Source organism: Photinus pyralis, unplaced genomic scaffold (assembly GCF_008802855.1).
Source record: "Photinus pyralis isolate 1611_PpyrPB1 unplaced genomic scaffold, Ppyr1.3 Ppyr1.4_LG5, whole genome shotgun sequence".
Taxonomy (NCBI): Eukaryota; Metazoa; Arthropoda; class Insecta; order Coleoptera; family Lampyridae; genus Photinus; species Photinus pyralis.
Window position 1 is genome coordinate 10433013 of NW_022170596.1, and position 23652 is coordinate 10456664.

The 23652-nt window shown below is 36.4% G+C and overlaps 3 protein-coding genes across 3 annotated transcripts in view; all 3 read right to left on the reverse strand.

Annotated features, from left to right (window-relative positions):
• Positions 1 to 1078: 1078 nt before the first annotated feature.
• LOC116172543 lies at positions 1079 to 5941 on the reverse strand. Its single transcript, XM_031489776.1, has 3 exons — positions 5787 to 5941; positions 5608 to 5723; positions 1079 to 1815 (listed from the first exon to the last, which is right to left on the reverse strand). The coding sequence occupies exons 1-3, from the start codon at positions 5793 to 5795 to the stop codon at positions 1395 to 1397; spliced, it is 546 nt and encodes a 181-aa protein (XP_031345636.1). The 5' UTR covers positions 5796 to 5941; the 3' UTR covers positions 1079 to 1394.
• An 11103-nt stretch (positions 5942 to 17044) lies between these two features.
• LOC116172489 (endocuticle structural glycoprotein ABD-5-like) lies at positions 17045 to 17976 on the reverse strand. Its single transcript, XM_031489711.1, has 3 exons — positions 17877 to 17976; positions 17533 to 17717; positions 17045 to 17481 (listed from the first exon to the last, which is right to left on the reverse strand). Exons 2-3 carry the CDS (start codon positions 17661 to 17663, stop codon positions 17211 to 17213), a joined length of 402 nt encoding a protein of 133 aa, XP_031345571.1. The 5' UTR covers positions 17664 to 17717; positions 17877 to 17976; the 3' UTR covers positions 17045 to 17210.
• Positions 17977 to 22900: 4924 nt separating this feature from the next.
• The window catches only part of LOC116170142, a 10013-nt gene continuing 9261 nt past the window's right edge, over positions 22901 to 23652 (reverse strand). The window contains exon 5 of the mRNA XM_031486331.1: positions 22901 to 22942. Coding sequence (XP_031342191.1) covers positions 22901 to 22942 — 42 coding nt within the window. The remainder of the gene's footprint in view (positions 22943 to 23652) is intronic.

Below are 23652 nucleotides of genomic sequence, written 5' to 3' on the forward strand. Positions count from 1 at the left end.
GTCATTTGATTTCTGTAGCGTGTTGTCCTCTTAATATATTCTCGGGTCCAAAACCCGCAGCGCAGGGTAATCTTATTTCAGTCGGATTTTGCTGCAACAATAGCTGTCAAAAAATTATGCTGCTCTGAGATCACTAGTCCATATTTTAGTAATACAATTCAGCACAATATTCCTGTGTGTGGGTTTTTTTTTCAAGACAGCATAGTTTTTATTGCACTCTGGGAGAACAGCGATCCTGATTTAGGCTTTGTCATCATTTTCTTATGGCATGTGTGGTGTTGTTTATATCCGTGGAAAATTTATAGTTTTGGCTACCCAGAGGTATAATTTGTTTAGGGGGGGTGCCATTTGAAATTGTTAAAAAATATGACATTTAACAAAAGTCAATTAAAAAAAAAGTACTTTTCAAGTACTCTCCAAATCAGTAATAAAATATAGGGTGTTCCATTTAAAACTAATGCAAGTTTGATACGCCACTGAAATACAGCACGGCCCTGGTTTCAAAAATATTTTAGAAAGATGCCGGCGGTAATTGTGTCCAATTTTGCTCTAAGACTTTTTTCGGTATCTTTTATGGTAAAGCAGTTATGATCCGAGGGATCTTAGGTGCTACACCCTGTATAGTTCCTTAACACTGGTGGCGCAATGAAATCGATTATATTTGGGTTCTAAGGGACATCCATTTGTTTCATTCCTTAGTTATAATACTCGTAGATGACAATTACCCCACTTTTTAAAATTTATGGATTTGTCAGAACATTTTCCAAATTGGGTGCAATGTTAAGAATTTATTACAAACTGCAAAGTAGTATTTAAAATTAATATTAATTTTATTAATTTTAAATACTCGCACTAGATTTTGAAATAGCACAGCTCGTCCTTTTGTGTGATATGGTTGCTGACAAACAAATTAAAGGAGAAATCCGGGCGTTTGAGAACTAGCAAACAAGACATTTCAGACCGTTGCGTTGGTTTAATTGTAAAAGATTTTTCACTTGGTCCATCCAGCCACAAGATAATAATAATAATAATAATACCCCCTTATAATTAGATGGCAATTTAAATTATAACAATCACATGCAAATTCATAATTTTTTTATTGTTGCTTATGGGCTGGAATCTTTATAAGTTGATAGTTTTAATAAAGCTCTATTATTGAGTTCTCATTAATTGAGTCTAAGGTCTTCCTGAAAAGCAATGTAGGTTGTCTTGTGAGTAATGGAGATGTGCAATAATCGTATAAACTCAAAGGACATTATTTTATGCCAATTAATTTACTACACTGTATTTCCTAAAGTAAGTAATAAACAAATAAGTGTCCGAACCATCACAGAATTTAAATTAACAAATTTGCACTATAATCTTCAGTCTTCGAATTGTTTGATTTGCATAAATTATTTGCCTGGAGGACCTTGAAGAGAGATGATGGCGGGTGTGCCTATTCTGTCTGGAAATGACAAACCACCGTCCACGTTTTTTCTGTTTTTGGAATTTTCGTCTACTCTGTCTTCGATTTGTGGAGCAACAGGCGTAGAGTTTTCTTGGTCGTCGGGTGTCTCGGTGACAGCGGGTTCTTCGATCGTTTTCCCTCTTGCAACAGTCGGTGCATCCTTAAAATTGTCAAGGAATGTGCTTGGGCTGATTACTTCGGCACGATAACCGAATTGATCGGAAACGTAGCGTACTTCATGGGTGGTGTTGTCGGGGGCGACGAAAAAGAAATAGCCGTGCAGTACGTTGACCGGTGGTTTGTCGTCGGCAACTTTCTTTAATTCGCCAATTTGATGTTGGACTATTCCGTTGCTTGTTCTGAAACTAAAAACACATTCGTGTTACACAAATAAATAAAAGTACTTATTTCTTATTCTAATTTTAATTACTTTACAAAAATAAAGACTAGACATAATTTCCAACTTTCAATTACATTTACAATACAATTAAAAGTCTCTCTTCACTTATGAAAAATTCTCCCCCACAAACCCCGTTTTGAACCCCATCAGGTACCTATACTTGTTCCAGAAATATTCCCTCCAAATTCGGATCAACATGCCCGCTCCCAACTATTCACCTAAAATTTGCCCAAAATTCTTATAAAATTCGTCCACGAGAATCCGTTCCTAGGGAATCTCGGGACATTCGCCCCCGAAAAACTTGTCTTGGGATTTCCTAACAAATTCGTCCTAAAAAATTCGCTCTGGGAAAACTTCCACAAGGAAGACTTGTCCCCAAGAAAACTCAATGCAAGTTACCTAATTTGTTTCGCAAAATTTACAAAACGATTCTCTGGGAATTCGCCATCCAGTTCTGTAAAAATTTCTATCCCCATGCAATGGAAAAATGTACATTTCATGATATCTAACACCTACATCTCGTTCTCCGTTCGCCCATGGAAAATTCTCTGACTAGTTTAATTTATTGCATTCGGAAAATTCATCCCCGAAAAGCTCTGGGATTTCTTCTGAAAAATTCTCCTCCGGCAGTCATAAAATTCTACCTCAGGTATGCACTGTACACTTGCCCTAGAAATGATTCCTCCTACAAAATTCCGTTTCCAGTATGTTCAAAACTGACATGAACGTTTCTGGAATATTTGGTTGCAAAAAATTCATTCCCCGAAAATTGGCCCATGAAAAATTCGCACTCCCGAAATTCACTTCAGAGCCACGAAGACTCGCGTTAAAAAAAATTGACCCCAACTATATTTCCAAATTCCTCCTCGAATACCTCATTTCTGGAAAATTCTCCTTCCGCAAATTTGCACTGGGAAAATTGGCTCCCTGAAGACTTGTTCCCAAAAAATTCAGTATACGTTAATTCGTTTCGCAATATTCGCAAATTTGTCTCCAAAAAACTCCCTTCTGCATTGCGAAAATTCTCTCTCCCAAGAAATAATTCCCTTCAAAAAATTCGAACGCTAGAATATTCAACCCCAACATGCACGCTCCTGAAATATTCGCCTGTAGAAGAATAATTCTCCGAAAATTCAGCCATTCCTTGCAACATTCAATACACGCCTACGAAGAACGGTCTCGTAATGTCCATTTCTAGAAAATCGGCACCCGCCCAGGCCAGTCCATTTGCCCCCGAAAAATTAATCTCTATCTAAAAAATTCTCCGGTACATTCGCCCTAAAAATTTCTTTCTCAGATTCTTTTCGCAAGATTTATATAAACGCGTGCTTCGAAATTTCCTTCTGAAACTTCACGTTTGTTCTGGAAAAATTATAGTCCATGTGTACCTACACTTTTCCCAGACTTAACGCTGCCACGTATGTTCCTGGAATATTCGCCCGTAAAACTCATTCTCCGAAAATTCGCTCTTGGAAAGTTCGCTCTCGCAAAATTCACTCCAATGAATTCGATCACTTAGACTCGTTTTCTAAATACCCGTTCCCACGAAATCGCTTCCACTTTCATTGACATTTCTGAATATTCGTTTCCGAAAAATTCGTCTCTAAGATTTCCTTCAAAAAATGCACCTCTGACAAATTCATCCTCAAAAATTCGCGTTGGGAATATTCATTTTCGAAAGACGTCCCAAGAAAGTTCAATGCAAGTTAATTAGCAAAAACGCGTTCCTCTAAATTCGGATTCGAAAGTTCGTCCTGGAAAAACTGGTTGAAAGAATTGTACGCCAGGTACACCTGCTCACAAATAATCCCTATCGAAAAATGTTAATCCCAGAATAGTCAACTCCAAGATCAACTCCGACATACACGCTCCTGCAGAAAACACATGCTCCGAACATTCGTCCATGGAGAACTCGCGCTTGTAACATTTACTCCACGCTCACAAATAACGCTAATAAATCGCCTCCCCATTTCTAAGTTTATTAGCATTTGGAATATTCGTCCCCAAAGAAGTCATTTCTCGCTGTGGAAAAATTCTACGCCAAGCACATTTGTCCCAGAAATACCAGTCCCCAAGAAATCGCCTTTAGGTTTATCTTTACTCGGAATAGTCGTCCTAGAAAAGCTCACCCCTGGGATTTCCTATGAACAATTTTTCATCGAAGAAATCTGTTTACAAAAACACACTCGGAAGACTTTTCTCCAAACAGTAAATTAATCCTTTTTGGAAAATTCGTTCAAAGATAAATTCATCAGAGGACGAGCATTCCTTCATAAATTTCCCAAGACTATTTTTCTTTAGAGCGAATTTTTCGAAAGTTCTTTTTAGGACGGATATTCCAAGAATACCTAGAGTTTTTCCGGGTGGGAATTTCCGGATGTGTTTCATGAATGAATACACCTGGGCTTTGGGAGTAATACAAATACCGCAAACAAATATTACGGAATACGAATAATTTTCCGGATCGAATATTCCTACGGCTCTCCTAATGAGATTTCAGATAAAGAATGCAAATAATCTCAAGTCGTAATTTACCTGATTAAACCAGTGCGAATTAGTAAACTCGACTTCTGACTTGGCTCATATTTAATAGCACTGATCATTTGAGTCGAATTTTTCTTTTAGATTCATCTCCTAGATAGAATTAAGTATATAGCTAGTATAGTCGAGTATTCTTGATGTCAATTTATCTGGTAATCAAGTTTTGAGGGCAAACGTTTTGAAAATTTCTTCAGGAGAAATATTCGTGCTGGCGAATTCTTAAAAAGTTTTTAAAAGTTATTTCATGGAGGGCTCGTTTTCTCAAAGGAGAATTTTCCAAAAACCAGATTGCTTCGCGTTCTCGAGTGAGAAACAAACGGCCGAATGGCCAAGCCAAGAGTATATCACAAAAACAAGAAACAATGTACTAGAATATGGTACCTTTGGATGAGTCTCAATGAATCCTATCACTTTCTCTTTGTAAGTGCCTACCTAGGTGCCTGCCGACAAAATTGATTTTAACCATAGAGGAAATACAATCCTCTATGTTTTAACTAAGGGGATGCACTTGTAAGTAAAATAAGTAGGTATAGGTTTCCTAAAGAATTCTGAGGTGTAATTTAGTATCTAATTATACAGCAAACATAATAATAATATGTGTTCGTGCTAATGGAAAGAGAAACCATAGTTCATCATTAGCATTACTGCATCGTTATGGCAAAGAGTATAACTCGGAGTATAATAATTGGCATGAAAAATTCGATCACAATGTAATATTATTAGGTACATAATTACCTTCCTGCATTGGGATACAAATGTAAAAAAAATGGTTTCAACGAGATATCTAGTTAGCCGTGGACTTTTAAAAAAACTATCATTCTTCTAGAGCAAGAGATGAAGGTTATCTGTGCAACATAGGTACACCGTACACGTTATATAAGTAGATGGTGAAGAAATTCATTAGATGGGAAAAAGGTTATGATAGCGTCAATTTTAGGTTAAAAATCATAGAAGAAACGTATTAACTGAAAGCCTATGGCACCTGCAAGAAATGCTTGTTATGAAACTACGAGACCCAGGCTCACTTTATAAACATTATAATTATGCAAATTTTTAGAGTTGCTTTGGAAGTAACAAGTAGTCTATAGAGGAAGTTAGGTGTGTAATTTTTCATTATAAATTTTGGGTTGCATTAACATTTAAAAGAAGTTCTGGAAGACCTTGCTTCGCATTTCAGTCTACCAGATAATCGGTATAACACATAATGGTAACTTACCCAATTTCGTAGTTACCCTTCCAATCATTTGATTGTTGAAAATCCGTTATCCTTGCATCTTGATCGTGAACTGGTTTGGCGGTCACAATGTAAATCACGAAAGACAATAGTGTAACCTACAATAAATTGAAGAAAACACAGTAAAAGCCGAAAAATTGGCACAGTGTTTGAAAACTTACACACTTCATGCTTTGGTTTTAATCGAAAGGACGTGCACCAACACAATACCAACGAAGAATACGTAACCTGGAGTTACCTATTTATACCTTTGAGGTGGGAATTCGAGATCAACATGCCAATGTCAACTTACACGACCTAGCCGAAAGGTAGAACTTGTCATTCAAAGTCCTATTGAATGCTTACCACGGAGTATGATGCAAATTCATCTCAGTGTTTGTTTGGGTAAATTGTTCTGTGTCACACTTTCGAACGTAATCATTTCCTAAAACGCCTAACAATCAGGAAAATACCCAGTTAGACGAAGGCAACACTTTTTGAATACATAATTTCATCTAATGATGCAAAATTGGAGTAAAAGAATTCCCAAATTTCATTTTGTGTTAGTGTGACACTGTTCAGTGCACATTTTAATAAAGAAAAATCTTCGGAACTACACTTCGAAAATAGGTTTCGCACTATTTCTATGGAATCTTCCTATAAACTGTAAAGTAACCCACTGAAAAAGATACCTTTGTGTAATTAGATTAACATTCCGCAGAATCAAAGTTATACCTACGCATTTCGTCATGAATGAGCTAATAGCAGTATTAAATATTTATTTAACATATTATTTATAAAGTGATTTAGTAACGTAAATGAATATTTCAATTCGAAAATGTTAATAAGTTTAATTTATTCCTGCATGGACGAGCGTCCCAAATGTACACCAAAAACTTACTAAAACAATGCAAATTATGTTCTCTTTTGCACTTGAAGGTTTATTACAGAGTCAAATTAATGTTTAGTCAATAATGGTCAACATTTCAAAACATCTGGTGCAGGTGAAAAGTAAATAATGACCTGGACAAGTTTAGTAGATTTCTACGAGCACCTAAGTTTTGAGCGCGAACACCACGCCTTATAATAATCATAAACAATTGTCTGATAATTTATGCAGGAAATAAAATTGAAAGGATTAATGAATTTATATTGTTTCCTTTGTCATTTTTGCTTGCAGCAGTTGATTAAAAGCTTTATTTTTTTTATTTTGGAAGGTTCCCTATACTTACTACGACATCTTCCTGAAGATATTAGGTACCTACTTTTATTCCTATTTGCTACTCTTCAATTTGAATACAAAAAAAATCCGCTACAACTGAATATCGAACGATCATCGAGATCTATCCAATGTCCATGTCCAATCTCCAAAGTCCAATGCCCAATGTCCAATGTCTAATCACGTTAGAATTTCACAAGTTGGTAATGTAGAGACATCCACGCGTTCGTCACTTTTGCGAAAATATGGCGAGTCATAAAACTGATAAATCATCCACGTACGACGTGGGTCCTAACTTAGGACTCCTAAGTAAAATCCAGGAAGGTAGAAGGTAAAAAGTAATCCAAAAGAAATAACGACGAAAACTTACAAGAAAACTCAAAAACTGTTAGTGACGAATTACAGCCCTAAAAGTACACAGTTCTTAGGAAAAATACTGCGTAATCATATATCAGGATACCTCGACGGAGTACGGAGCAGGCTCTTGGTAATCTCGCATACGACTCGGAAGGGAAGGGACTCCAGATACAGACCGGGGAGGATGAAGCAAGTTAGCCTAACATGGTCCTATGCCTATCCTTTAATGGAAAGAACGGGCTCCGAACCTAGTTGCGAAAGAAAGGGTGCAGGCACAATGGACCTTTGGGGTGCCTTAGTGTTGCCTGATCGTGATCCCCTGCAAATAGATAGATACAGTAGAAGATGCAGAAAAATATACACAATTTAATTTCTTTCACGGATAATTTGAATGAAACAAAATGGTCAAGTCTGGAAAGCGTGGTTGCGATTTTATGCTATGGCACCCTTTCTGCTATTCCAGGATACTGATAAAGATAAAAAGATAAAGATACTATATTGCGATAACGTGTAGACAACACTTGCGCTCGTCAAACTAACAATAAAACGTGCAGAAACAACATAACATGATAAATAGAACAAAAAAATGCAAAATAATATACATATATATCGACAATCCTCTCGATATTGTAGACCAGCATTGTTCTTTGCACTACTACTGTCGATTGGTCGATGGTACACTTCGAATACTGAAAAGTTTTAAAATCGTGTTCTGTAACAAATGCTTGAAAATTCTAATTTACATAATATACTTATTGCCACTTTTAATGGGGCGTTTCTCCTTGCGTAATTAAATACAAGGTTTTTGCAACTAAGTTATACCTAAATTAATTTAAACAAAAAAGACCAATTTCCTGCTATGATTTTATAATTATTTGCACTGGTATCCGTAGAACGCTGTCACGTTTCTATGCTGTCCTTACCAACTCTGCTCGTAAGATTAATTAAGAAAATCAATCGCACTAGGAAATGAAATTTTCGAAGAAAGTCATTATTCAAGTTGTATCAGACAGGGGGACCTGTAACTTCCATACCTTATTATGTTTCTCTGCCAAAGTGTCGCACTCGCAGAGGAATTACCTACACGCAAGTTGTCACGTCGATTTGTCTACGCGGGGGTCATCTGCCTAATTAGATAACATGATTACATCATCTAAGAAGTCACCTATCGCCCACAGAAACATCTTTTTAACAATAGTTTCCAGTTATATAAATTGCATAAACAACTTCCGTAAGGTACATTTGAACTTCCTCGAATTAACAGTTTATCATTCTTTCCTTTAATGTCAGTGGCACACCAACACCTTGGGACATTTTTCAATTCAATGCAATGCTACTGGATCCTGTGATACAAATTGTTCCATTAAAGGAATTGTTAAAAGATTGAATTATCATGTGTCACGCCTAGATCCAACTACTAATGCTGAACAAGTTACTCATCACCTTAAAAACAAGGGTATACACTCAGCACAAGTTGAAAAATTAACATCAAAGCATCCTGACACGTACTCTTCCTTTAATATCTCTATTTTGCCAGAGCTCAAAGATCAGTTTTTGTTACCAGCGACTTGGCCTACTGGAACATGTGTGAATACTTTTTTTTTTATAAATCGGACCCCTCGCCAACTAACCTAAGTTTCGCTGTATCTCATACTACCAGGATAGTGGATGCTGAAAAATCCGTCCTCCCAACATTTAAATTATTCCATGTCAACATCCAATATATTTCCAACAAGATCAACGCTGTTGATGTCTACATTAATGGCCTCCAACCATCTGTGGTATGCTTCACTGAATATGGGTGTAATGCCGAATTTCCTAGAATTGCACTATCTAATTATCGCTTACTGAGTAAGTATCTACGTACATCACTGAAAGGTGGTGGAGTTGCTATCTACTGCCGCCAAAATCTCCAGTGCACTGAGGTTAAACTCAAAACTGCTCCTGTAGAACAAATTTGTGAATATTGTGTTATCAAAATTTGCGGGACAACTGATCAATATGTACTAATATGCTTTTACAGATCACCAACTAACATTAAAGCCAATTTTGACTTATTTTTTAATATTGTTAATTCTGTCTTGTTCGAAGCTTACAAAATTTCTGAACTAATGATTGCGTGTGGTGATTGGAATATCAATACATGTGTAGAAAATTCTCAAACCATGAGGTTATTTGAAATTTTCAATTCTTATGGAATGCAATCGTATGTCAACCAACCAACTCGAGTCACAGCTGAAACGTCCACTTGTATTGATCACATGTTCACTAATATTTCTCATAATGATATACTAAGCTGTCATGTTATAGACTGTACCTTATCCGATCATTATGCTCAAGTAATGGAATTAAAAGCATCAGTGTCAAGCAATAATACCTATATTTGTAAGCGCCTTTACACGTCAGACAATGTGACTTTATTCTTATCTAAAATATCTACTGAGAACTGGAAGGACATGCTAGGCAGTAATTGTGTTAATGCTAAGTATGAAGCATTCTATAATATATATTATTACCATTTTGACCTTTCATTTCCAAAAAAAAGAAGACTTATTAAACTTCGTGCAAATAACTGGATGCCAAATAATTTAACACCGTGGACTAATTACATTAAAGATCTCTATCGCCTGTATAAAACAACGCATATTGAACTAGTTAAACAAAAATATCTTTCAGAAAAAAAGAAATACTGTGCATTCATAAATAATTATAAAATCTCTGTAAACGAATCACAGATGGCTATGGCCAATAAAAATAAATCTAAAGTAGCTTGGAACATAATTAATGGCATCATAAGAAAATCCAATAATCACAATCAAATAGAACTTCAAATTGGTCAAACTTTAATTACTGGTCCCCAAACGATAGTCAATGCGTTTGCTAATAAATTTGCAGAACTACGTATTCCTGCGCATATTCAGACTCACACCGTGAAAGACATTGTGTCCACGAATGAAACTATTTACTTCTATCCAACTACCCCACGTGAAATTCTTAATGTAATTACCTGCCTTCCAAATAAACAATCAACAGGTTTAGATGAAATTCCCACCAAAATTGTAAAAGCGGCAGCCCCTTACATATCTGCACCTTTAAGTGAATTGGTAAATGTATGCCTCTCTACAGCTGAATTTCCCACGATGGTAAAAAGTAGTTCAAAAACTATTCCGCTACACAAAAAAGGAAACATGGGTGACATCAACAACTATCGTTTATTGTCAGTTCCTTCTGTATTTTCAAAAATATTTGAAAAGGTAATATTTGAAAGAATGCTGAAATTTCTGTTAAGGAATAAGATCATTTCTGCGTCACAATTTGGATTTATACCGAACTCCACAACTCATAACGCAATTTTTCATTCCATATCTCATATATTAAATGAATTAGACAGACGTCAATGTGTCGCGGCCATTTATTTCGACTTATGTAAGGCGTTCGATACTCTGAACCACGGTGTACTGTTATCAAAATTAGAAAGATACGGTTTTAGAGGAAATGGACTTAAATTAATTAAATCCTATTTAGAAAACAGAACTTTAAGAGTGTGTTTTACGCATACTGTTGACAGTAATTTACAAACTGCTTACTCATCACCGTTGACCATTAACCATGGAGTACCCCAAGGGTCGATACTCGGTCCCATTCTATTCGTACTCTATACCAATGATCTTAGTCATTCACTCCCCGTAACGTCAGTCTATCAATTTGCTGATGACACTTCATGTATAATATCGGCGCCCAATGTTTGCCAACTATCCTCCCGAGCATCTCATATTGTCTATAAAATGGACCAATGGTGTAGGAATAATTCCTTAGAATTAAATCACAAAAAGACAGTATTATCGGTGTATGGTAAAAATAATGCGTGGTCATTGTATGTGCGCAATGGTGACAAAACGGTACCACAAAGCAATGAAACAAAGTTTCTTGGAGTTACATTAGATTCTCAACTGAAATGGTCAGCGTACTGCAATCAGCTTAGGCGCAAACTAAGTTCAATCTGTTACCTTATAAGGCGTCTTAGGACTCAAATCTCTATAAATGGTATTAAAATGTTTTATTTTTCGTACGTTCAGTGCCACATACTGTATGGCATTATGTTCTGGGGCTCTAGTAGTCACTCTCAGCAAATATTTATCGCTCAAAAGCAGATAATAAGAGCTATTTCTGGCGCAAAACCACTATCATCTGCTAGAACACATTTTACTGCATTGGGCATAATGACTGTTCCTGCATTATATGTATACTCCCTAGTAATGTTTGTAAAAAAAAATCCCTCTTTGTTTACTACTAACGCTGAAACATATGACGCAATGCTGACTCGTACCAACAAAGATTTGAGAATTCCTCTACATAGAACTGCATCATTTGAGAAAGGACCTTATTAATCCGCCATTAAAGCATATAATATGCTACCACTGTCACTTAAAAAAATAATGCCAACGCATCGTTTTAAATATGAGTTGAAACTTTATTTAACACGACTAACCCTATACAACGCCCATTTCGTATAATCTTTATTTCGTATAATCTTTATTTTTTCTCTGACAATGCTAATGTTTACAAAATGTAAAACTTATGGCAATAAATTATTATTATTATGGTCGGTGTTTCTTGTGAGAACTCAGGTCTAGCCTGGTTAACTAATCGCACGGATTAAAATCAAGTGACGATTAGTGTCTGTGTCTGTCTGGTGAAGTTATGTAGGGTCCTTAAAAGAAAAAATCACACACGTACATTGGACATCTAGGGATAGTATGTAATTCGTACTTACCAACATACCTATTGATGGGCACAATAGCCAACGCTATCAGGAAAGAGGAAAACAAAACAAAACAAAAAAAATCATTATAATAATTCCTGTAATTTTATTAAATGGAGTTTATCGTGTAAGTGTTTCTTTGGCTTTGCGTTTGGGTTGAATACGAGTGGGTTGTGATAACGTGGTGTGTTTCTGTGAAGAAGGAGTTTTGTGTTTTTTAATTGTATTTATGTTTATTTGTTCCTGAGGTCGTATTTGTGAGGTTGCTTGGGTTTTTGGTGGAGATATTGCAGTACTTTGTGAGCCTGTGGTGCTGTTAAGGTTTTTGCGCTTCGGTTGTATACGAGTGGGTTGTTTCTGAGAAGAACGAGTATTGTGTTTTTTAACTGTGCTAGGGCGTGTAACTTTATTGGATGGACCTGTCTTTGTAGTGCATGTTGCGTTACTTGTATTTATGGTGTTTCTTTGTTCTTGAGGTTGTATCTGTGTTGTTGCTTGGGTTATTGGTGGAGACATTACAGTATTTTGTGAGCCTGTAGTGCTTTTAAGGTTGTTGCGTTTCGGTTGAATACGAGTGAGTTGTTTCTGAGAAAAAGGAGTATTGTGTTTTTTAAGTGTGCTAAGACGTGTAATTTTATTGGGTGGACCTGTTTTTGTAGTGCATGTTGCGTTACTTGTATTTATTGTGTTTCTTTGTTCTTGAGGTTGTATTTGTGTGGTTGCTTGGGTTATTCGTGGAGATATTACAGTATTTTGTGAGCTAGTAGTGCTGTTAAGGTTGTTGCGTTTGGGTTGAGTACGAGTGGGTTGTGATAACGTGGTGTGTTTCTGAGAAGAAAGAGTATTGTGTTTGTTAGCTGTGCTAGGCCGTGTAACTTTATTGAGTGAGGGCGTCTTTGTAGTGCATGTTGCGTTACTTGTATTTATTGCGTTTGTTTGTTCAGGAAGTTGTGTTTGTGTGGTTGGTTGAGTTAAGGGTGGAGATATTACAGTATGTTGTGTGTCATGTTGTGAGTCTAAAGTGCTGTTTAGGCTTTTGCGTTTGGGTTGAATACTAATGGGTCGTGATAATGTGGTTTGCTTCAGAGGTGAATCTCTGATTGTAGTATATATTGTATCATTTGTTGTACTTGTTTGCTCGGTAAGTTGTATTTGTGTGTTTGTTTGGGTTAGAGGTTGAGATATTAAAGTATGTTGTGTACCGTGTTGTGAGCGAGTACTGTTGTTTACATGTATACGTTGTGGATCATTTGTGTATGTAGTATCTTGTGTTATGTTTAGAAATTTACGAACAATATGGCATGTGTTGATAATGACTGCTTTTTGTAAATGTTTGTATGTGTTTTTGTCTAAACCTAATAGTTGTAAATTGTGGTGTATTGTCTTTGGTATAACTCCGGTAGCACTAAGAATAATGGGAACTAGGTATAACAGTAGATTTCATTCTCCATTGCGTCTTAAGCTCGATAGCTATATCGGTGTATTTGCGGTGTTTTTCTGCATGTGTTTTAGTTAAGTTGTTAGTGTTGGGTATGGCAATGTCTATAATACAAATGGATTTTTGCGTTTTATCTATAAGTGTAATATCTGGTCTATTATTGTGGCTAGTTTTGTCTGTGAGTAGTGTCCTGTCCCAATATAATTTGTGTGTGTTGTTTTCAAGTATGATCTGTGGCGTGTATTTGTAGTATGGTGTCGTATCTGTTATGAGATTGTGTTTAAGTGCTAATTTTTAATGTATGATTTTAGCTACCTGATCATGTCGATGTTTGTATTCAGTTTGTGCGAGTCGTGTGCATGCCGATATTATATGTTGGATTGTTTCTGATGTTTGTGAACAGAGTCGGCAAGAATCATTTGTCACTGTTTTGTCTTTATGTATGTGTTTTTTATAGTTACGTGTGTTAATAACCTGGTCTTGTATTGCTAACATGAAACCCTCAGTCTCCGGGAAGATATCACATTCAGACAACCAACTGTGCGTTGCTATAGAATCAACACAACCCTGGCTAACCTCTTGTGGAAATCGTCCATGTAAAGGCTTTTGGTTCCATATTTGTATGTTATTTGTGATGTATGTAAGTTTGGATGTGGGTGGGAGTATATTAGTTTCGTGTAGATTAAGTGGTGTGTAAGATTTATCTGCATATGTTACTGTTTTGTGTAAAACTGAAGTATCTGATTTGTTATAAAAGTATTGTCGTAAATTGTGTATTTGTGTTTGGTGCAATAGTTTTATGTCTGTAAGTCCTCTACCTCCTTCCGAACGATGAAGGTAAAGTCGTATAGTAGAGGAGTGAGGGTGATGTATATGGTGTTTTGTTAATAGTGTACGTGTGTTTCTCTGTATTTGTTCTAAATCTGTATTTGTCCAACGTATAATCCCAAAAGAGTATGTAAGCACTGGTGTGGCATTATTATTATTATTATTATTATTATTATGGTAGGTACTCTTAGGAAATGACCTGGCGCAATGGTGCTAATTTTAATACGAATGCAACGATGTACTGCACACAAATAAACCAAAATCTGGAAACTGTTGGTTTCTACAGGATGGTGCACCCGCGCACAACGCCCTAAACGCGTGATCGGATTTCAAAAATAAAAACAGTGCTGAACCAGAATGAACATTCCTTTCGAACTATAACGTTTACCACCCCTTCTCATTTAAAAGTGTTGGGGTGCAATTCACCCCCTTCTCAGGGTTGAAGTTATGTCAATAATATTACTTTAGTTTAGATGTGCCTCTCAAAACTAAAATTGATCTGTTCGAGTGTTTCTGGCAAAACTGTCGTTAAACGGCCAACATTGGCATTGACTGGAATTCAATCGACCAAACTATTCTGCTTTGTTTCAAGTAGGTAAATTGATTAACAGGAGACAGCAGTGAAAGTAAAATTTAAAAAATCCACTAGCCACTAATATAGGGAAGTACCTACGTTTTGTTTACCTAATTATGGGATACACTCCCGGAAACTGTTTTTTGGCGTTGCATACTTCCAGGATACAATTTATTAACTCTTTTTGCATAATGTGGTGTTTTACAGCAATAATGTGTTCAGAGATTATATAAAAATGCACCTACCCGCTCACTTGTGATATTAATTTAGGATTTTGTATGCTAATTAATTTTATATAATTAAGTTTTTCGAAAATTTACCCTGCACACTTTGATATTTATTCTAATTTTTTTAATCTTGACTGAATTTTTTATTTATACAGGGTGCCATTGAACTCCTTTGATGCAGAAGTCATAGCGGTAGCTGCAAATCAACTAAGTTTGTTATTTATTATTTCAACAGTAAAATCAGTATATGTCGCAGGGAACGAATAATAAACTTGTATGTAATTGGCATACAAAGGGATGATGGGGATCCAATACAAAGGTGTTGACACTCGATTTAAGGAATTGGAGTCGTACAGCGACGCGGATTTTGCAAGCCACCCTCATACGAGACGGTCTGCCAGCGGCGTGTTTTTCAAATTTTGTGGAGGTGCTATCGTGTGGGCGAGCAGGAAGTAGAAGAGTGTTGTTTCTCTATCTACCACAGTGACAGAGGCATCAGTGAAGCAGCTAAAGGCATTGTATGGCTAAACAGTCTTTTTAGCGAAATTGCACTACTAGCGTTGAGTGAAGGATCTAGGCTACTAGCAATAGCGCCGACGTTTAGAGTTTGAGGGGAAGTGTTGAAGTAAATGTTTTAATTTCCCATAAAATTATTTTGATCTATAGACGTAGTCTTTTGTTATATTTAATATTTGTATCTGTATCAATAATAAACATAAAAGAATTTGGACATTCCATAATACTACACCTTTTCCACTTTTATTCGAGAAGTTGTAAATTGTATTTGAGAATTGTTACTCGTATTTGAGAAAACGTCAAAGTAGATGAGGATAGTCAGTTGGATTTGAGAAAACATCAAATGTATTTGAGAACAGTCAATTGTATTTGAGAAAGTATCATTTAATTTTATTGTATTTCAGAATGTAATATTATTCCTAATGAATTATAATAAAAATCAAATTTTTCTAATTCCGCTACTGTATGTAGTCCCGCAACAGCATCAGGCTATGTTATACATGTGATTTTGTTTTTCTCATTTTCAATTGATTCTCAAATGCATTTTACCATTTCTTGGATACAATTTATTACTACTCTCAAATTTATTTGATACCTTCTCAAATACAAATCACTATTCTGAACTACATTTGTTGTTTTCTCAAATACATTCTACTATTCTCAAATACAATATTGATACTTTCTCAAATTAACTTGATAGTTTCTCGAATAAAAGTGGAAAAGGTGTAGTATGAGGGCCTTGAAGGTTATGGGCGCCCTTGTGAAAAAATGTATACGAGGGGGTCTATACCCTCCAGCGTACGAAGACTTGATTACCTTTTTCCAAAAGTTACCTTGAGGGTGGAAATAGAAAATCCTTTTTTGCATTTATTCCTCACTTACTTTCGGTGGTCTGTGACAATTTGCGAAACATAACTGCCATCGTTCGCCAAAGTGTCCAAATTTCTTTCTTCGCCAGTTTCTTCTTCGGCATGAAGCATTGGGTAATCCATGGAGCAGACACTACTTTTTTCATGTCCTTTTTTGGTGTTTAATCTTGAATATTGTAGGTATAGGTACTCTCACGCACTCCAGCTTTTTTGCAACCACTGGGATCTTCATTGTTCGATTAGACAACAAATTATGTTCAACACGTCCCTTGGTTTTCTCAGTTCTTGTCACCCAATCTCCAACAACAACAACAAATAAGTTGTACGGTACACCTGGGTCATTCTTTCGTAGACAACTTTCGCACTATTTTCCTTTTTCTGAGGAACTTTCATAATCACACGATGCTCTAAGTGAAGTTCATTCAGTTTTCGTAGCAAAAAATTCTTTCAAAGCTGTCTAATGTTCTGGATCCGTACAAAATACGTCAAAGTCCCAACTTACCTACTGCACTCGCTGCAGTTATTTGACTATACGAGACAATTTGTTTATATATACCGACCTTAAAAAAAACGCCCTCGTATGATGTCAATTTTACCAAGGCCATATATTATATTCGACTGCTTAGGCATCTGTTAATAAAAGGCAACTATTGCAAAGTAAAGCTTTTATTCCAAGAAAGAATGAAAATATAAAACAATTTTGTTAGAACCTCATTTATCATTTACTCCGGCGTTTTTTTTTTTCTGTTTTTTTTATATTCTGTTAGTTGTGTTACCATAAACACGTTTTGCTAACAGCAGAATTAAACCACAGCTTTAACCAAGACCTCCCTGCAAGCTTTTTATAGCATTACTGCTTATACTCAAAACTGGTGCAATTGGTGAGTGAAGCATTACTGGAGGTGCAGGTACCCGATCCATCTTTTCAATTCTGTAACCTTTCTCGTCGGCGACATACATAACGACATACTGAACATTGTCCGTTCCAGTATAGGAGTATTTACCGCGTACCGTCAGAATATTCTTGCCATTTACTGTTACAACATACCCGGACTCTTCTCGAGCAGTACCGTCACTTGTTTCGTATCTTTAAAACGATCAGTTAAGTTCGAAGTAAAATAAAAGAATCTGTACTTACTTGAAGTGGTAGTTGTTGGGGTCGTGGTTCGAATTTTCATAGCTTATTATTTTCGCGTAATTCGTATCTGTAGCATTCGCCACAGTAGAAAATAGTAAGACGAGGACTATAAGCGAGTTGCGGTTTGCCATTTTCCTGGTCGATATTCCTGGTCACAGTAAGTTGAAAGTGTGATGTTCAAGTACCTGCAAGAAGCTATATCAATCTACGCGGCCTTCGCATTTGGGAAACGAGTTGTCATTCTTCTCTAAGAACGGCAGAGAAATTGTTTCGCAAACTTTTTTATATCTCCCTACTTTGTTCTTACTTATGTAACAATCGAGTAACAATACAAATTTACCTACCATCAATTTGTTGATTGTCCACTATGCCTCCTACGCGTATAATCACGCATGTGAGGACAATCAAAATATCGCTATTGGGAATAAGGATGAGGTAATTTTGACGATATTTAACATACTTTACAACTTCTACCAGCTATTTATAATAATTCATACAGACGATGATTAAGTGGGGGAGTAAGAAAGCCATGTCATTAGCACACAGTTTCAAGAATGCCAATCATCTTCACACGATAAGATTAGGGTAATAACAAATGAGCTTAAAAGTTAAGAAACTTTACTACAAGAGTTCCATTTGTGCCCTGAAATGCACAATCGCAAGAGGAGTGGAACGTAGGTACATTTTTAGTTTTACACATTGAAGCAATACTTCCATTAGGTAGACCTATAAACATAGTTTTTCAGTACAGCCATTGGTAGGTACAGCTCACAACTTCGTAACCAATTCACCACCTTTGAAATGTAAAAGGGTTACGGGGGTACCTTACAATCTATTAGACATTTTTTGTATAATAGTTGCTCCTTACATTCTCCAATGTGACAATGGAAGAGAGTTCATCGCAGAGCAGTCATAAATGAACTTGCTGACTTTTAATTTTGGTAGGGCTAGTGGGGGTTGTGTGATAGCAGTTAAAAAAGAGTTGGTGATTAAGAATTTAGTAAATTGTTCTGAATTGTCAAATTGCACAGTGTTGGAAGTCGAGCTCAAAAATCAAAAAGTTTTTATAATATAGTTCCTGTTGAGTTGTACCTAATTGTTATTTGGGTACATACGAGGCAGGTTCAATAAATACACGTTCGAGCGGTGTTACATATAAGCGGTTCACTTAAGCTAAACAAAAAGCTCCATCAAGTTAGCCCCCGCAATTAAAAAAAAAATGTGTAATGACCATTTTTATATAGTGCTAGGGTTGTGCTAAATTGTGCTGATTCGATTTTAATTTGTGCTGATCTGGCAAATCTATTTTTTTTAATTGAAATGCGGGGGCCAATTTGACTCCCAGCCCCCCGGTTTTTTTAATGTACAAATTTCATTACTACTTTAACGAGTTGTGCTCGATGCATATTGGATTGTGCCGGCCAAATATTTGAAAATAGTCTTCCGGTATACGGTAGTTCCTGCACTCAAATCTCGGGCGCCAACTTGACTCTCAGCCCCCACGTTTTTTACGAATATGGAATTCTAAATAAGGTCAATCAATTGTGCTCACTGCATATTGGATTGTGCCGTTCAAATATTCGACAATAGTTTTACGGTACACGGTAGTTCCTGCGTTTAAATCTCGGGTCCCAATTTGACTCTCAACCCCCCGGTTTTTTTAACGTACAAATTCCAACACTACTGTAACGAGTTGTGCTCGATGCATATTGGATTGTGCCGGTCAAATATTCGAAAATAGTCTTCCGGTACATGGTAGTTCCTGCACTCAAATCTCGAGGGCCCACTTGACTCTCAACCTCCACGTTTTTTACAAATATGGAATAAGAAATAAGGTCAATTAATGTAATACATAGTAATATTCTATATTCCGTCTTGAATTCTGGGCGAGGCGAGTAAGCGAATACCTGCCCCAGAAGAGCAATCGGACCCTAATGGTCAATAGGGTAGATGACAAATTTTTTAAAACCAGTTATAACTGTTCGTATACCTCTACTATAACTTTAAAATATGATATTTCAGCAAAATAAATCATATTATTGCAAATTTATGCAATTTAATTGTATATTTTTATTCTAGCGCCAAAACGCTGTTCTGTGTCATGGCGGCGTCTGTGACGTCACAGTCCTGACAATTATAAAAACATCACCCCAGCGTAAATAGTTTAAAATATTTCGTGATGAACTATAACTACCGTAAGTGGTGCTCTACCATGGAGTACACTTTGTCGTGGTGTAGGGCTCAGTAGTCACATCGAGGGGTAAACCGCGATGGGAAATCAGTGTACACGTTTGAGGAAATCTATGGGAAATCATAGGAATTCCGGAGGAACTCCTAGGAAAGCTAAGAATTCCAAGGAATTCCATGTGTAGGTATTCAGGAGGAATTCCAAGGAAATCACAGAAACTCCGAGGAAATCAAGGGAACTCTAAAGAAATCAAAGGAACTCGTGCTGCATTTTATTATTTAATTTGGTCTTAACTAATTTGTTTATTTGTTTATGGTATTTTTGGTGGTGTTTACATTGAAGAATTTGGAAATCACTCCCCGCACCGCCCGCAATATTAGAATAGTGTCGCTATCCACCACAAGATTCCGCTACCTACCATATTCGAACGTAAAAATAAACAGATAAGGCGCAACTGTCGAGATAATAATATACCGAGGACGATCGCTGTAATTTGATATCTGTAATTTATAGAACTGGGTTTTTAGCATTTGTATTCAATTCATATTCCGCTTTCTCGGTTGCTGACGTTTACCGCGATTAATTTCGTTGTAATTAATTGTATTACCAAGTGCTTTATCTTCCCAAATAAGTAAAAATACCTATTTTCTCTAAAAATAATAAATTGACCTTGTACGAAATTGAATAGGGAATGTCAAAAATTATCGCAATTTTCTTTGCACCCTCGTTTAGGCATGCGCCGTCTTCGGTTAGGAATTTTCAAAAAATTGGAAAGAATAGTTGTGTCTTTGCTACATCCTATATGAGTATCTAGGATGTAGCACCGAATTCTACTATATGCACTTAGATCTCAAAAATTTGAAAATGGTATAAGTTCTTAGCGCACCTTAGCAAAAATTTGTAAATAAAGCTGTAAATAGTTTGGTAAAAACATTTCGTTCAACAGTGCATTTATTTTAATAATTCCGGGCTGCGGCGTATTCCATTTCATGCTCGTGAGCAACTTTTTGTACTACCTACTAAAGTACTAACCATTTCATTTTTAAACCTTTATAATTAAATAAATGAATTAGATTATAGACCTATAATTATAATTCATTGCAACCTCATGAAGGATATCTACGAATCGAAGAACTAGCGAAAATTTTGCAGGATTACATCAGCCTCTGTATTATCTAAATCCAATATTCTATTTCTAAATTGACTATCATGTCATTATACTCGTAAAACAGTTATTAACGAACTCCTAGCGAGTTTATAATTTTGCGGTGTCTGACCGTCTGTCCGTCCGTCCGTTAGCACGATAAGTCATAAACGAATGGACCGATTACGATGAAATTTTGCAGGTGGATTCTTTATCAAATTTGTAGATCGGAGTTCGTGAATTGGTATGTAGACCAAAAAATAAAGTAGGCCCTTTTGACACCTCCGTTAGTTATGAACCGAATTGCATGAAATTCAATATGCGCATAGCTTTAACAATATAAAACACAATTTCAAAAATTGAGCCTAATCGATCAGCATGCACAGTGCCCTTTGCGCAGGGGCGGACTGGGTACTTACGGACCAGGTGTAATTGCATAGGTTACCGGCCAATTTTTTTGCTTCATTTTAAAGTATTCGTTTCTCGAAAATCAATTAGAATATAGTTTTTTTTAATTGCAGAAGAGAAACGTGTTAATAATTTATTAATGGTGCAAGAAACTAAATACAGCACATACTTATAAATAGTGCTAGAATGTTAATGACGTTAAAAATCAGCGAAAATGCAAAATAAAAAATGCAATTACGACAAAAATTTCGCAAAAAAGACATAAAAATTTAAAAAGATGAGATTTTAAATAACAAATAAATTTATTGATGAAACTGAATAAGACGCAAAATTTCAGTGGTGGTTCATTTCCACTCTCTGCAGGCCAGTCGTAGAAACTAGGTATGTAAGGTACTGACTCATTTAGCGCATCCCAAAGAAATTTAATCCCTTTTAGTGGGCATTTGTTTGTGGACGACTTAAGCACGTTCCAAGAAAACGTTAACTAGGCATTTAGCTTACAATGGAGGTTCAGTGGTAGAGAGTTGGGCTATAAATCCGGAGGTCGGGTGTTCCAACCTGGGTTGAGGTGAATTTTTCATCTGTGGCAGAGATGAGAATTAGACCTTCTGCAGAGACACCTCTAAAAAGCATTATGCGGGTCACTCTGTAATTGGGCGGAAACCTGTTGAGGGCCCAGAACAAGAGAGAGATAATAAATAAATAAAATAATAAAACGTCTGGCATAAGAACCCATTGACGATAATGCTCTGTTGTAATGTAGGTAATATGAACTTAAGAGAGATATATTCTGTTTGGTCTATTTTTTATTTCATATCATGAAATGCGAGTATAGGTACATAGACCGGGAGATGGTGACACTTTTTGTGGTGTGATTTGCTACAAGTATGGCGACCATTCAAAGGTTTAATTAAGTACTCCTCAAAACGAAAATGGTGCTAACTCTCTGGGAGTGGGGCCGTTATTGCGTGACGATTGTTTAAACATGTCGGAAAATTTAATGATTTTGGACAATTTGCTACACAAAATTCTTTGGATTTTGTGGTAGTCGGTGACAAAACAAATTACGGAAACGAAACGCCATACTTTTCCGGTGGGCCTTATAGCCCGCCATACTCATTTGAACGTGTCGATTGTTTTTTCTTTTTTTGGGTGATTTGCTACAAGCTCATTTTTTTATGAGCATCAAGTACTCAATCAGTCATTCACGAAATTCAACCTGCCATACCGCAGCGACGGGCCCGCATAGCCGCCATACCGGCACAAAGATGTCATTTTTGTTAATCATTTGAGGGATTTGCTACACCCTATACATTTTTCCACCAGTTATTTTTATAGTCAGAAATAGAAATTTCGATACGCCATACCATCAGTGGCATGGGCCAATTATGTACCTATAATATTTTTCCAAAAATGTAAGAATTTTCGGAAAATTTGGGCGATTTGCTACAGTATGGCATGAATTTTTCGTGACAGTTTGAGGTGTAATAAAAGTAAATATCAAGTTTCAAACATGAACTCCGGGCCAATCTTGTTTTATCACTAGTCGCTTAATATTCTCCGCCCCCTCGAACCTCTTAGTCAAGTTGTAGAGGTCCCGGTCGGGGTCGTTGGTTTCTGCATTGCATTCAATTGATCGCAGGTAGTAGGTAGCAGCTGCCGTCAAGTATCTGAACACCCAGTGTACATCAATTTTGATAAAATTTTAAGGCCGTCCTTCAAGACAAACATAATATAATACAAAAACCCATTGTTCTATCACGCGTGTAATAATTGCATAAAAACTATTCAATGCAATACTGTAATAATGCAGTAGGTAAATAATCCCAGCTTCTGCGGACAATCCGTTGTTGAGCTATAAGGGAATATACCCGCCCGATTACGATAAGATTTCGAGGAGGAGGGATATGGTTGGTAGAAGAGGTAGAGACTTTTAATTAGAATACGGTCCGTGAAGTGAGCTGGCCATGAAAAGCACAAACAACGGATTTAAGTTTAATCGTTTGTGCTTCGTTTGTGCTCGTTTGTGCCGTATAAAGTAAGTCAGCAAAACCAACCATTCAAAAATTATGGACAATTCAAAATGGTCAGCTGACTTCACGCACGAAATTAAAGCACAAACGACGGGTTTAATTGCAATCGTTTGTGCTTCGTTTGTGCTCGTTTGTGCCTTATAACAAAAGTCAGCAAAACCAACCATACAAAAATTATGGACAATTCAAAATGGTCAGATGACTTCACGCACGAAATTAAAGCACAAACGACGGGTTTAATTGCAATCGTTTGTGCTGCGTTTGTGCTCGTTTGTGCCTTATAAAGTAAGTCAGCAAAACCAACCATACAACAATTATGGACAATTCAAAATGGTCAGCTGACTTCA

Coding starts and splice junctions, on each gene's coding strand:
- LOC116172543 (XM_031489776.1), bottom strand. Junction 1,816..5,607: donor AAGGGTAACTACGAAATTGG/GTAAGTTACCAT, acceptor ATGTGTTTTTAG/TTTCAGAACAAGCAACGGAA.
- LOC116172489 (XM_031489711.1), bottom strand. CDS start 17,663: ATGGCAAACCGCAACTCGCTTATAGTCCTCGTCTTACTATTTTCTACT. Junction 17,482..17,532: donor CCCAACAACTACCACTTCAA/GTAAGTACAGAT, acceptor ATCGTTTTAAAG/ATACGAAACAAGTGACGGTA.